Raw genomic sequence first — 12,793 nt, 5'->3', positions numbered from 1 at the left:
TTGAAATTCAAGAAAGTCGGTTTATTAATAACTTCTCAAATAACAAAAAAAGAAAAATGTGTATTCTTTCTATTCTTTGAAATGGGCCGACATATCAACATGCGCCCTCTGTGGCAATATTTTGCCAAGTACTTCACTCAGTTTCTGAGTGGTTTCATTTAGTTTGTTGTTTACCGAAAACGGATCATTGTGAACAATACATATACTCATCATATTTAAAATGTTATTTTACAGCATTTCAGTATAAATACACGGAATTCAAGGGTGATCTAAAGACGCCGCATTACCCGCTTACTTTTCCTAGGAATTCTAAAATCGTCTGGCAAATTTCCATTCTAGAAGGATTTTTTGTTAATCTGAGGATAATTGAACTGTTGGTTCCTGGTAGGTTTGATGTAATAGGTATGGGACTTACGGTATTCAGTGTGCCGTAGACTAGTATTAGATTATAGATATCATTTTCACCTAACATCATCTAAATAATCTTATTCGGTCATTATTTGAAGTTCATAAAATGACTACATACTGGTATCAATCTTTGCAAAAACAAATCATCGCTTTTAAGTCAATGATTTTGCTTAAGCCAGTTTTCAAAATAACCCAAGCATAATAATTGTTGTAGTTTATAGTATTTTGTTTCTCATCTTACATTTATTATAATAAAACGATAAAATCTCTTTAAGCAATAATAATGGCTTCTTGAAAAAATACAGTTGTTTGATGTCGTTTATTTCTTTGTCAAAATTAATAAAATTAAAATAATAACATATTAACTTCATTCTTGTTGTGGAAGTAACAATTCTTGAAAGAAATCACCAATTGATGTTTGGGAACACTATTAGTGCACAATCTGGAAATATCAGATCCGCGAAATAAAGTTAATAGTTTTGGTTCTGTAAAAGTTGACTGTATTATATTATTACAGACCTAATTCTATTTATTTTTCCTCCCTGATTGAAGAAAGTGAAACAGGTTGTAGAAGCGACTATCTACTAATATTTGATGGAGAAACCAACACATCTCCTCTTATAACCAAGCTTTGTCGATCACAAAACAACGTTGGGGTGGTTTCCTCAGGAAATAACTTACGCCTTGAGATGCACTCGGATAACCACGTAGACAACGGCGTCCCTTCTATTTTCTACGCTCAGTACGAAGCTCGAGGTAAGATAGTCAAGTAGTCCACCTTGTTGAATGTTCTGGTAAAAAATAACTTTGCAAGGTAGATCATTAAATCCATTTTGCGAAGGCAATCATTCTTTTTTAAAGCTATGTGTCTACAATATCAAACTTTGTGTGACAACAAAATCTGATGTGCCTATATATGGACACGATGACGTCTTATCACTACCATTTGGGCACATCACACTTTGTCAAACTAGTTCGGTAGTATTGACAGAACTATTTTACAAAAAAGTGCCCAAAATATGGTGGTAATGTGCCCAAATATGGTAGTGATATGACATCATCATTTCCATATATGGGCACATTATATTTTTCTGTCACACGAAGTTTGATAGTGTAGATATGGCTTAACGTTCGTATCGTTCATTTTGCATTTTATTTTTCAGATATGAATGAATGTAGAATTAACAATGGCGGTTGTCATCATGCGTGTATGAACTTGTACGGTAGCTACGCATGCGGCTGTCGATGGGGATATCGGTTTACAGACAACAGTAGCGTTAACTGTACAGGTACTATTTCATTTTAAAAAACACATTATAATGGCAAAGAAAAAGATAGACATAGACATACAAAAATACAAATCCAATCAATCCAAACAGAATTTATAGCAGTAAAAATGCTGTCTTCAAACTTAAGAAAATTACTTCAGTTGTTGTTGCTACTGTAATGTTGTAGTCTTGCGTCAGGGAGTTGAGTTATAAAATTAAATTAGTAATAGACATCTGACCAATTAGTTGTTATTGCCATTTTCTCAGATGTGGACGAGTGTAGCCACGATGATCATGGATGTCCGTACCTGTGTGTCAATACCGAAGGGTCTTACTACTGTGACTGTCCAGAAGGATTTTATAAGGCACCTGATGGAATACAATGTATTGGTATGTAGTTTGAAATCCTAAACTCCTTTTTGTTGACAGGGTAACTTAAAACTCCATTAATGGACAACGTCACTGTTAGGTAGATTTTGCGCGGAACCTTAGCTAGCAAAAAACAACAACACGTAGCCCATTCTTTGAAAAAAAAACCACATCTTTGAATAATTTATCAAATTGTAAATACTGATTGTCGAATATACAAGAAAAGTCCTGTCACAGGGCGTCCTTATTTTCAATTGTTTTGTCTTTTATCTACGTCATGTTGCATCGGAGTTATATTGCAATACATTGATGAATTAGTTTTGACGGTTTTCTTTGCTTAAACTTCCGTACACAACTTCTGAGTACTTCTGCCAACATGTGGATTCAGGCTAGCGTGGACAGTAGCAATTGCAATTCTCAAAGCCATATCTTGGCTATTATCTTCATTTAAAGACTGCAGTAAGGTGTTCACGGTCGAATCATTCGCTAAGCTCGTATCAAAAGTATCTCTCGCTCCAGATTTTTCAAACTTTCTCTTCAACACGATAAGTTGCTGAAACACGTCTGGTGTCATGCCAAGTTGTCTGCATAAGTTTCCTATAGAGGTCAATTCGTTACCCGAAATCTGATCGTGAATTGAGTTTATGACAATAGCCGGTACTTTGTTTAAATTATCGTCATTTGTAATGTCCTCGATGTAAACTTGTTTCATTAAAATATCAAGAAAAGCATTAATGTAACTTAATTGCATTCCACTTGTAGTAATATCTACCTCTTTCGATCTACTCCCGGTAACCACTCTGCGCTTAGTGTTCACATAGGAGCTAATCTCGGGTGTTGATGGCAATCTTCCGTAAAGCAGTTTTAATGTTTTGTTTTCTTTTTCACCGTTAAAAGTACATTTATCTGCTTCCATTGTCATGACATCATTAGTGGAATATGAATGTTTAGCTTCAAACTGCTGTAAGTAGTTTTTGTTCCTTTCAATTAAACTAAGTTCATTTTCTGAAGATGGAGCATTGCTAGGCCTCCTTTGCTTCGCAGCTGAGGTGTTAATCAACAGTTCATCTCTTGATATAGTGCCAGTAGTACTGGTAGGCCTGGGATATTCGCTCCTTTCTCCTCGTATCTGCTGCAATTGGATATCACTTTTTACAGTAGGAAGTTTACCGATATTCTTTATCTTTGTTTCCGGAACAATGGCTTCGAAATGCTTTTCTATTGTAATAAATTACCATTCCCTAACATATAGAGTAACATAGTATTTACATGAACATTCTAGAATAAGATGTTTTGATTTAATAAACCATGTATAATTAATAAGAACAATCAAGAACATTCCAGAAGTGCTATTAATAGAAACTGTAATCATGTAATAATGAGAAGTATAAAGAATGATCTAGAAGGATAGGAGCATCTTGTATATAAAGGGTTGTAAACTATTGTAAGGTTGTTGGATCAGAGGTTGGAATAGAGGTTGGATGTTATATTGTAAAGTCATTGTGAAGCTGTTGTTTAAAGTGCTTACTGGATTGTTGAAAGTTGAAGTTGATTGAAATTAAAGCTTTGTTTTTGAGTTATTTTACAACTTTGTGGATTTTGTGTGTATACTTTTATGTCACAAGGGAGTTCCTAAAGTATTTTCAACCGCTCGGAAACATACGTGAGAGGAGTTCGTGACATAATTTGGTGGCAGCGGTGTTCAGCCTAATTTGGTGGCAGCGGTTATTTCGATCTACTGTTCGACTTAACTGTGTATTTATCTACTGTTGTGATATTTTGTGGTAGCAGTTTGATCTACTGTATTTTGCCATAGATTGGTGGCTGTTTTAGGATCAAGTGTACTTTATTGATATTTTGAGGAAGCGGTACTTACGATACTGTGATATTTTACGGAAGCCGTGGTGCTACGTTTTGTTTAATCGTAAGTACACAAACATTGTTTAAAGAACAGTAGATTATTTTATTTGGAACAGTAGACTTGTGAACGTCTCGGTAACTACGATTAACTAGTAACAAGACCCTAATCCAGATTTAAAATATGGCTGATAAACAATCAACAACAAGATCCGGTAGAGAATACAGCGGCGGCGATGAATCTGATTCTGAGGTAGAATCGGTTCAGTCAATACAACCTGAACAACAGGCAGAAGAGTCTGGACCAACCAGTGGACATAACCCTACAGGGGCTGACTCATCTTCAAAAGATGTTTTGTTGTTGATGCAGCAGCAAATGCAGCAGCAAATGCAGCAGCAAATGCAGCAGCAAATGCAGCAGCAAATGCAACAACAGAATCTTATGATGCAGCAGATGATGGAACAACAAGAACGTTTACGCAAAGAAGATATGGAAAAACAAGAACGTTTACGCAAAGAAGATATGGAAAGACAAGAACGTTTACGTAGGGAAGATATGGAGAAACAGCAAGCGTTAGTAATGGCGTTAATGGATAAGCAAAAGGACAGTGAGGAGAAACGATTAAAAGACATGATGAGATTGAAAGAAGTTCAGATTGCAAAACTTTCTGATAGTGATGATATTGAAAATTATCTCACTACGTTTGAACGAATTGCTAACACCTATGAGTGGCGAAAAGAACACTGGGTAGTAAAACTAATACCTCATTTGACAGGCAAAGCAAGAGCGGCCTATGCATCACTACCAGTGACAGAAAGTAACCAGTACGACATAGTGAAGAAAGCAATATTACAAAGGTATGACATAACTGAAGAGACATATAGGCAAAGGTTTAGGTCAATTAAAAAGAAAAGTGAAGAAAGTTATAGAGAAATGTATGTTAGGTTAAAAGATTTATTTACTAAGTGGGCTAGGCCTGCTGATAAAAGCAAAGATGATTTAGCTGAAATTGTTATTTTAGAGCAATTAATAGATATTATGCCCACAGGGGTACAAATTTGGGTTAAAGAACATAAACCAGATTCTGGATTAAATGCTGCAGAATTAGCAGATAATTATTTTCAAGCTAGAAAAGGTATCGATTTTGAGAAAAAGTTTCAAAATAGAAAACACGAAAATAGAAACAACCAGGAGAAAACAGTGAAAGGCACTCCTGAAGTTGACAGTAAGGGTAATAATAATCCCCCTGATAACTTTCATAAATCACAATCTGACGCTAGACAACCTCTCGTTTGTAGACGGTGCAAAAAAGTAGGCCACATAGAACGATTTTGTCGAAGTAAGGATGGCTTTTTGTCGACAAAGACAGATACTGTTTCAAAACCATGTACACCTTACATTTGTAGAGGCCTAGTTGAAGGATGTGATTGTGAAATTTTGATAGACTCTGGATGTGATATGACACTTGTTCATTCTGATTTAGTAGCGGCTAAGAAAATTAATCGCGCGGAGCAAGCTAAAATTACATGCAGGTGCGTCCATGACCATGTCCAAGCCTATCCTACTGCATTCGTCAATATTAAGATTAATAACGAAGACCATAATTTGTTGGTTGGCGTTTGCAGCGATTTACCAAGAGATGTAATTCTTGGTAGGGACTTTCCTAAATTTGGAGACTTATTAGGGAAGAGGGATAAGAATCATGATAGGCATAGTTTTGTTGCCACTAGAGATCATGCTAGAAAAGAAAAACTAAGAGAGGAAAACGAATTAAAGTCGGAAAAAGCTTCTGGGGTTATTTCACATCAGTTAGATGATGTGGTTAATTTTCAAGAAGAATTTGGACATTTAGATGGCCAACTACTCAGTAACAACCCTCCCAAGGAAAAAGTTCATAAAACCAGAAGTGAGAAACGAAAAGTTAGGAAAGAGTTTGCAAAAACAAAGGAAGCTCAATCTAGCCAAGATAGTGAATTAGACATTTTAGATATTGGCAGAGATAAAATTAAGGATTATCAGGTTAAGGATAGAACTTTAATTTCACTTCGAGAACAGATGTTAGTACAGAAGGATGATGACACTATAAAGATAGTCTGTAAGGATGGAATTTTATTTAGGCAGGTTTTCACTAAACACCAGACAGAACCAATAGAGCAATTAGTAGTTCCATACCCTTGCCGTAATAGTGTATTGAAAGTCTCACATGATATTCCTTTGGCAGGTCATTTAGGTAGGAAAAAGACATTAGATAGGATAAAGCAAAGATTCTTTTGGCCTGGTATTAGAAAGGATGTGACTGAATATTGCAAGATTTGTCAGAAAACTTCAAAGTATAGAACTAAATTTAAGGACTTTATGATTCCTATGTCAGTAATTAGTGAACCATTCGGACAAATTTACATGAATGTTGTTTGTTCATTATTAGTAATTATTAATAATTATGTTCCATGTTATTATGGCGTATTTAAGTTTTATAGACTAGGAGTGGGTTAAATTTTGCCACGTCCGTGTATACTAGCCCCTCAAAACTCCAAGAAAGAGTTTTGAGCTCAGAAAGAGGGGGGAGTGTAATAAATTACCATTCCCTAACATATAGAGTAACATAGTATTTACATGAACATTCTAGAATAAGATGTTTTGATTTAATAAACCATGTATAATTAATAAGAACAATCAAGAACATTCCAGAAGTGCTATTAATAGAAACTGTAATCATGTAATAATGAGAAGTATAAAGAATGATCTAGAAGGATAGGAGCATCTTGTATATAAAGGGTTGTAAACTATTGTAAGGTTGTTGGATCAGAGGTTGGAATAGAGGTTGGATGTTATATTGTAAAGTCATTGTGAAGCTGTTGTTTAAAGTGCTTACTGGATTGTTGAAAGTTGAAGTTGATTGAAATTAAAGCTTTGTTTTTGAGTTATTTTACAACTTTGTGGATTTTGTGTGTATACTTTTATGTCACAAGGGAGTTCCTAAAGTATTTTCAACCGCTCGGAAACATACGTGAGAGGAGTTCGTGACATCTATTAACAGACAATCGATATGCAGTTTTGAAAATGATATTTTAAGATCTGATAACCGATTTTCTACTGAAGAAAATCTCTGAAATACCTTCTGAAGACGTTGATCGCATGACACACATTCATCTCGTAATCCTATCACCCTCTGGTCTACCATATCCAATCGTTGGTTAAAACGTCCATACCTCTCTTTAATCGTTTCCTCATCCGAAATCCGAAATTCATTTTCAGAATCCATTTTTGTCAGAGTTTTATTTCCTATCGTCATTGACATTGAATCAGCTATCATTTTGTAACGCTTTAAATTACTTTGCGCGACTTGTGAATTTCTGTTTAGAACATCCGAACGCACGCGTTTTCGTACGCTCTTCACGTCCGAGAATCTGCTAAAAAATGACGTATCGACTTTAATGTCTTTGTTTACCTTCCTTAAAATGTATGCTTCTTGAAGATGCATATCCACCATATTGAGTGAACTGTGTGTGCATACACTGCAGATGTAACGACTAAAAGGATATATTTCAAAGACGTCTTGTTGATAAACTCTGTATTTATCGCATTATTAGATCGAATTAATCATGCAAAAGCCTGCCTTGGTTACACAAAGCAATCGACCGCCGCGTGTAATCGTTCGTTTCCTCCGCCTCTTGCTAATACATAACTGAACAATGGACACACACGTGGCCTATGTTTCACGATCCTTTCACAAAAACAAAGAATCTTTGAGCTATTAATATTAATTCACGAAGTCAATACGAATAAAATTCACCATGTATAAAATGAACACAAGCAGTAACGATAATAACCTTGTACTACATGCTATCCGTAATACTGTACTAACGGAAAAAATACAAATCTTCCACCTGCATTCATACAGAACACAGAAACAAGATTTTCAATATTAATCAAAATCGTAGGCAACAAGAAACTCGATTTTTATCACCACTTCTCAGCCAATTAAACCATGAGCACATTGAACATGAATAAGATACGTGTAATAAAAGGTCAAACAGTAACACACACAAAAAAACAAACATTGCAAATACTAAACTCAAAGTATTGTAATGGAAATACAGAAATTGATTTTATAGCTAGACATCTCGAAAACGAACTCGTTTCATTCAATAAAGCATTGAATTAAAACAAACAGAAAATGCAGTCTCACAATGAAATCAGTTTAGAACTATTCATCTGATCATAAATGGCAACAATTTACAATTACTGTATACTATTTCTATAGAACAAATAATACATTAAAAACACTGCAAACTGGTTGCAATAAAAGGATTTTAAAAAATTGATCTACTAAACATATTGTTTGGCAGGGATTTCTTATTATTAAATACTCCGGCAATACTATTTAATCAGATAAATTGTACAGTAGGTCTACAGTAGTGTATCATGCATCTCAATACAATGGGACAATAAAAGTTGCCCAGCGATGATTCTGAAAAGTATGGAATGGTAAAGATGACAAAACCTGAATGTCCTTAAATAACGTTTACTTAGCAATAGTAGTATACCATGCATCTCAAAACAAAAGGGCATTAAAAGATGCCCAGCCATGTTTCTGAAAAGTATGGAATGTTAAACAAAACCTGAATGTCCTCAAATAACGATAACTCACGTTTATTATAAATCAACTAGTTTTAATAATATCATTTTTTATTTGTAGGCCTATACAATTTTTAAAACATAAATGATATGTCGTTTTAGTCGATTGAACGCCGAAGGTTATGAGGCCACGGTCTGTTGGATTCTTCTGCTTTTTCTTTGTCAATTTCTTCCTGTAGACGTTTCAACCTTGTTTGAAGCTGTTGAGCGTTTTGTATCATACGTAATAAGGACCCATCTAGCGCATATAAACGCCGTCTTCTTGCTCTTTGGTACGCCTGGCTTTTCTTAAGCTCCTTTTGAAACGTTTCATTGTCGTCGATCAGAGCAAGTAATCTCTTTTCAGATGAAATACGTCTTTCTTCTGTGATTTGTTGATCTGTCTTAGACATCCTCGGGCTATCTATAGAAACATGTACATTTTAAGCATGTATACCTCCATGGATATCTCCATGGCTTTAAGGATGACTAATAGTGCAAAGCATTTAATGTAAGGTTAGGATATGTTTCTTGCTTTGCTTTTCAGCATTAACATATATTTCAGCATATAGATGGCTGCAGTCGCGTGCTTAGTGTTTACCGACCCACCGACCAACCTACCAACTGACCGAAATTACTGAACATGTTTAAAAATGTTGAAATGTTTAAAAACAGTTATATTTTTTTAATTTACACGTGCGTAGCCTGTCACTTTTGACGTGCTCGTATAAAGTAATTTCGAGTTGAAAAGTAAGTCAAGAAAACAGAAATCGGGCAAAAAGAGTGCTCAATAACATTTAACGCGCAGTGCGCACGCAAAAATCTGCGCACTCATGGCAATTTTGTAAACGCTTAAAATTGCCTGAAACATACTCTTATTTCATCGAAAATAAATTTTGAAAATTTTAAGCGTACGTACGCATGCGTTACATGCGCTACGCACGTAATTGTATTGCCATATGATGATTTATGCCCTGAAATTTATGAGTATTTTATTTAATTGTGATTCATGGTTGTGAAGATATGATTACAAACGTGATTTCGTTAAATCGTGCGTAGACCGCGTAATTTTTTATTGCGCACCGTGAAAACATAACCACATCGATTCCTGGCCATAAGGAATATACTGTGAAAAATTGACTTTGCTAGATTAAACTGATATCAAGATAAGGTCAGAAAGCGATAAAACGCATAGTGATACCAGACCGACAGACAGACCGACCGACCGACCGACCGACATAGTGAACTATAGAGTTCACGCGACTAAAAAAACGGATAATAGTCACTTCTTGTAAATATGGTAGTGATATGCTTAAATATGGTAGTGATATGCTTAAATATGGTAGTGATATAACATTATCATGTCCATATTATGGGCAAACCACTTTTTTCTGTCACAAAGTTTGATAGTGTAGGCATAGGCCTAGACAGAGCTTAATAATACATTGCATTGCAACTTATAAAACGTATTTGGCTTGCTGTTTCTGCATTTATGTATAGGTCTGGTATATCATACTTTAAAGTAGGACTATAGTAAGATTGTAAGTCATGTGGCTAAAAAATGACAAAGAACAATCGAATTTAAACCTACCGTGTTAGTGAATAAGAGTGATATATGTTGAATCAAAGATCCATCGCGCTGCCGCCGCAACACACATGCCATTTTTATAGTAAACGTTATGAAGTTTGTGTTTCCTAAGAAACGGAGACGGTGTGCGTGTGGCGTTCTTGGAGAACGCTGAACTACGCGTAGGTCCGTATACTAAAAAAACTTTGCATGAGGCACAGATGAGATGGTAGTAAGCCACCACCTTAACGATATTTGATGATCGATGGTGATAACAAAGGAAATAACTAAGTTAATAAAGAACTGATATCTATTATTGTGAGTAAAAATAAAATATCGAAGACATAATTTACGACGAAGAAAAGATGACATCACAATGGTAACAAACCTGGTATAGAAATGGTGGTGGGGGTATAGTGATGTTGAAAACAAAAATCGGAGGATCACAGTGGTTTTTATGGTGGTGACAATGACAATTAGGCTGGTCATAATATTTATAATAAGGTCATATAATATTAAGCTTTGTCTACACTATCAAACTAATTTAACTAAAAAAGTATGATGTGCTCAAATATGGTGGTGATATACCCAAATATGGTAGTGATATGACAACATCATCATGTCCATATTATGGTCACATCACATTTTTTTGTCACATAAAAAATGATACAGTAGTGTAGACAGAGCTTTAGTCAGATATATGAAAGCACACAAGGTAATTTTGAAAAACACTCTTCTTAATGACGATTTATTACTTTTCAGACGAAAACGAATGCGACAAGGGCAGTCCTCTGTGTGAACATCGGTGCTCCAACACACCCGGTGGTTACGAGTGCTCGTGTGATTTGGGGTACATTCTACACGAAAATAACTACAATTGTATAGGTAGGTTTGTTGGGTATTACATAGCGTAAGTAAGACCGTAGCGAGAGATTAAAAACAGACGAGGCAAAAATACTTATATATATTTATTGATATAAAATATGACGATCTGTGCTGGGGAATCGGGGGTGGGTGGTGGAAATTGAAAATTTCAAACGAGGCGAGCGTCTCTTCTGCCTCATGCTGGCTACGGCCCTGGTAAGGCATTTTTTTGTCCGGTTTTCAGTTGTTTATATCAATGGTCTTTCGGATTATGTTGTTTCGACTAGTTCTCTATATTTTGTTTAAAAGTAGACTCGAAGAGGCTTGGGTTGTGAACCGTACCACCCATTACAATTCACACCGTTTGAACAATGACATGCTAACTTTGAGGGGCTTATAAGCAATATGCTTCGCCTTCCCTTTTGTCCAAAAAAGTGACGGCTACGAGGGACAAGTAAGAAAATAAACATACTAAACGTTGATACTTTACGAGCTGCGTTTGTGAAGTTACGAAAAATGACGCTGCCCCTTGTTCAATTCACGAAATAGTAGTCTCCCCAAGAAGTAGTAGGAAGAGTTCTGTAGTAACAGACAAACTGTAGTTGGAATAACCAAACATAAAGCTCTGTCTACACCATCTTTATGTGATGTGCCAATATATGGACATGATAATGTCATATCACTATCATTATTTGGGTATATATCATTTTTTATTGTCAAACTAGTTTGGTAGTGTAGACAGAGCTCTAGACCAGAATTAGCCCTTAACTACCGTACTGTATATTTATAACCGAATACTATTGCATTCTCATTACAGAGGTTGAGAATTGTAGGAATAAATATGAAGATTACGAGGGCTACTTTTTTACACCTATAATACCGAATAACAACAATTCATTAGATTGCTTGTGGCATATCAATGTAGAACAGGATCTTAGAATATCCTTAGGGTAAGTGGTATCTTAATATTCGTAATATTTGAGAGGTGTACAATGAATGTGTGTACACATATGTATGAATAGAATAGAAAAATGGGAAGACACTTTGGATGTGCTCACTTTATCAGTATTGCTGTCCGTCTCTCTTCCTAGATGAAAATCAAATCTTATATACACTTAGAATTATTCTGTCTGAACAGAATGAACTCTATCTTACACATAATGAACCCTGTCTACAGAATCTATTCTGTCTACACAATTTAAATCTGTCTACACAGAATGTATTCTGTCGACACGGAAAGATTTCTGTTAATAGGGAATGAATTATGTCGACACGGAATGATTTCTGTTGATACGGAATGAATTCTGTCGACACGGAATTAGTTCACCCATGTCTACACATAACTATGTCGTCACAGAATGAATTCTGTATAATAAATTCCGGTGACACAGAATAGATACAGAATCAATTCAGTTGGTACATAATAAATTATGTCTACAACGTTTTCTTCTAGAATTGAATTTGAACGTTGGGAAAACGACGATAGATGCTTAAATTATATAACCATAGGGCAGGGTCAAGGTCCTGGTAGTGGCGCCCTCACTACAATATGTAGTATAGAGGACTGGCCTGAAGAAGTTGATACTATATCAAACAGTATATGGGTACAGTACCATTCAGAATGGCCTCACACTAACAGCTTTCTGGTGAACTATTTCACGGAGTTACGTGGGAACCATCAACAAGAATGTGGAGGAACAATAAATGGTAAGAACGAACCCTAAATGAACAAGTAAATTCGATACAATTACGTCAGAGTTTGGAAGACATCTAAAAAGCAACAAAAAACATCTGGAAAAACGGAAGAGGTGGGAAAGCCCCCTTAAAATGGACCTGAAATGG

General features: G+C 35.5%; 2 protein-coding genes across 5 annotated transcripts in view; one reads left to right on the top strand and one right to left on the bottom strand.

Moving 5' to 3' along the window:
- Positions 1 to 12,793, bottom strand: part of LOC140049997 (medium-chain acyl-CoA ligase ACSF2, mitochondrial-like) — a 46,672-nt gene that overhangs the window by 4,837 nt on the left and 29,042 nt on the right. For 2 of the 3 annotated variants that reach the window (XM_072094981.1, XM_072094978.1), the window contains one exon: positions 8,028 to 8,944. The exons of the other annotated variant lie outside the window; for it this stretch is intronic. In XM_072094981.1, coding sequence (XP_071951082.1) covers positions 8,864 to 8,944 — 81 coding nt within the window. In that variant the 3' untranslated portion in view covers positions 8,028 to 8,863. Of the gene's footprint in view, positions 1 to 8,027; positions 8,945 to 12,793 lie in introns of those variants that run through there. 3 annotated transcript variants of the gene reach the window in all.
- Positions 1 to 12,793, top strand: part of LOC140049995 (bone morphogenetic protein 1 homolog) — a 42,770-nt gene that overhangs the window by 25,977 nt on the left and 4,000 nt on the right. The window contains exons 8-14 of one of the 2 annotated variants that reach the window (XM_072094974.1): positions 235 to 402; positions 961 to 1,164; positions 1,572 to 1,697; positions 1,944 to 2,066; positions 10,850 to 10,972; positions 11,769 to 11,901; positions 12,405 to 12,658. In XM_072094974.1, the coding sequence (XP_071951075.1) occupies positions 235 to 402; positions 961 to 1,164; positions 1,572 to 1,697; positions 1,944 to 2,066; positions 10,850 to 10,972; positions 11,769 to 11,901; positions 12,405 to 12,658 (1,131 nt within the window). The remainder of the gene's footprint in view (positions 1 to 234; positions 403 to 960; positions 1,165 to 1,571; positions 1,698 to 1,943; positions 2,067 to 10,849; positions 10,973 to 11,768; positions 11,902 to 12,404; positions 12,659 to 12,793) is intronic. The other variant, XM_072094975.1, reaches the window with a different exon arrangement.

This window comes from Antedon mediterranea, chromosome 5 (assembly GCF_964355755.1).
Source record: "Antedon mediterranea chromosome 5, ecAntMedi1.1, whole genome shotgun sequence".
In the NCBI taxonomy this organism is placed as follows: Eukaryota; Metazoa; Echinodermata; class Crinoidea; order Comatulida; family Antedonidae; genus Antedon; species Antedon mediterranea.
This window is presented reverse-complemented; position numbering and strand designations above follow the sequence as displayed.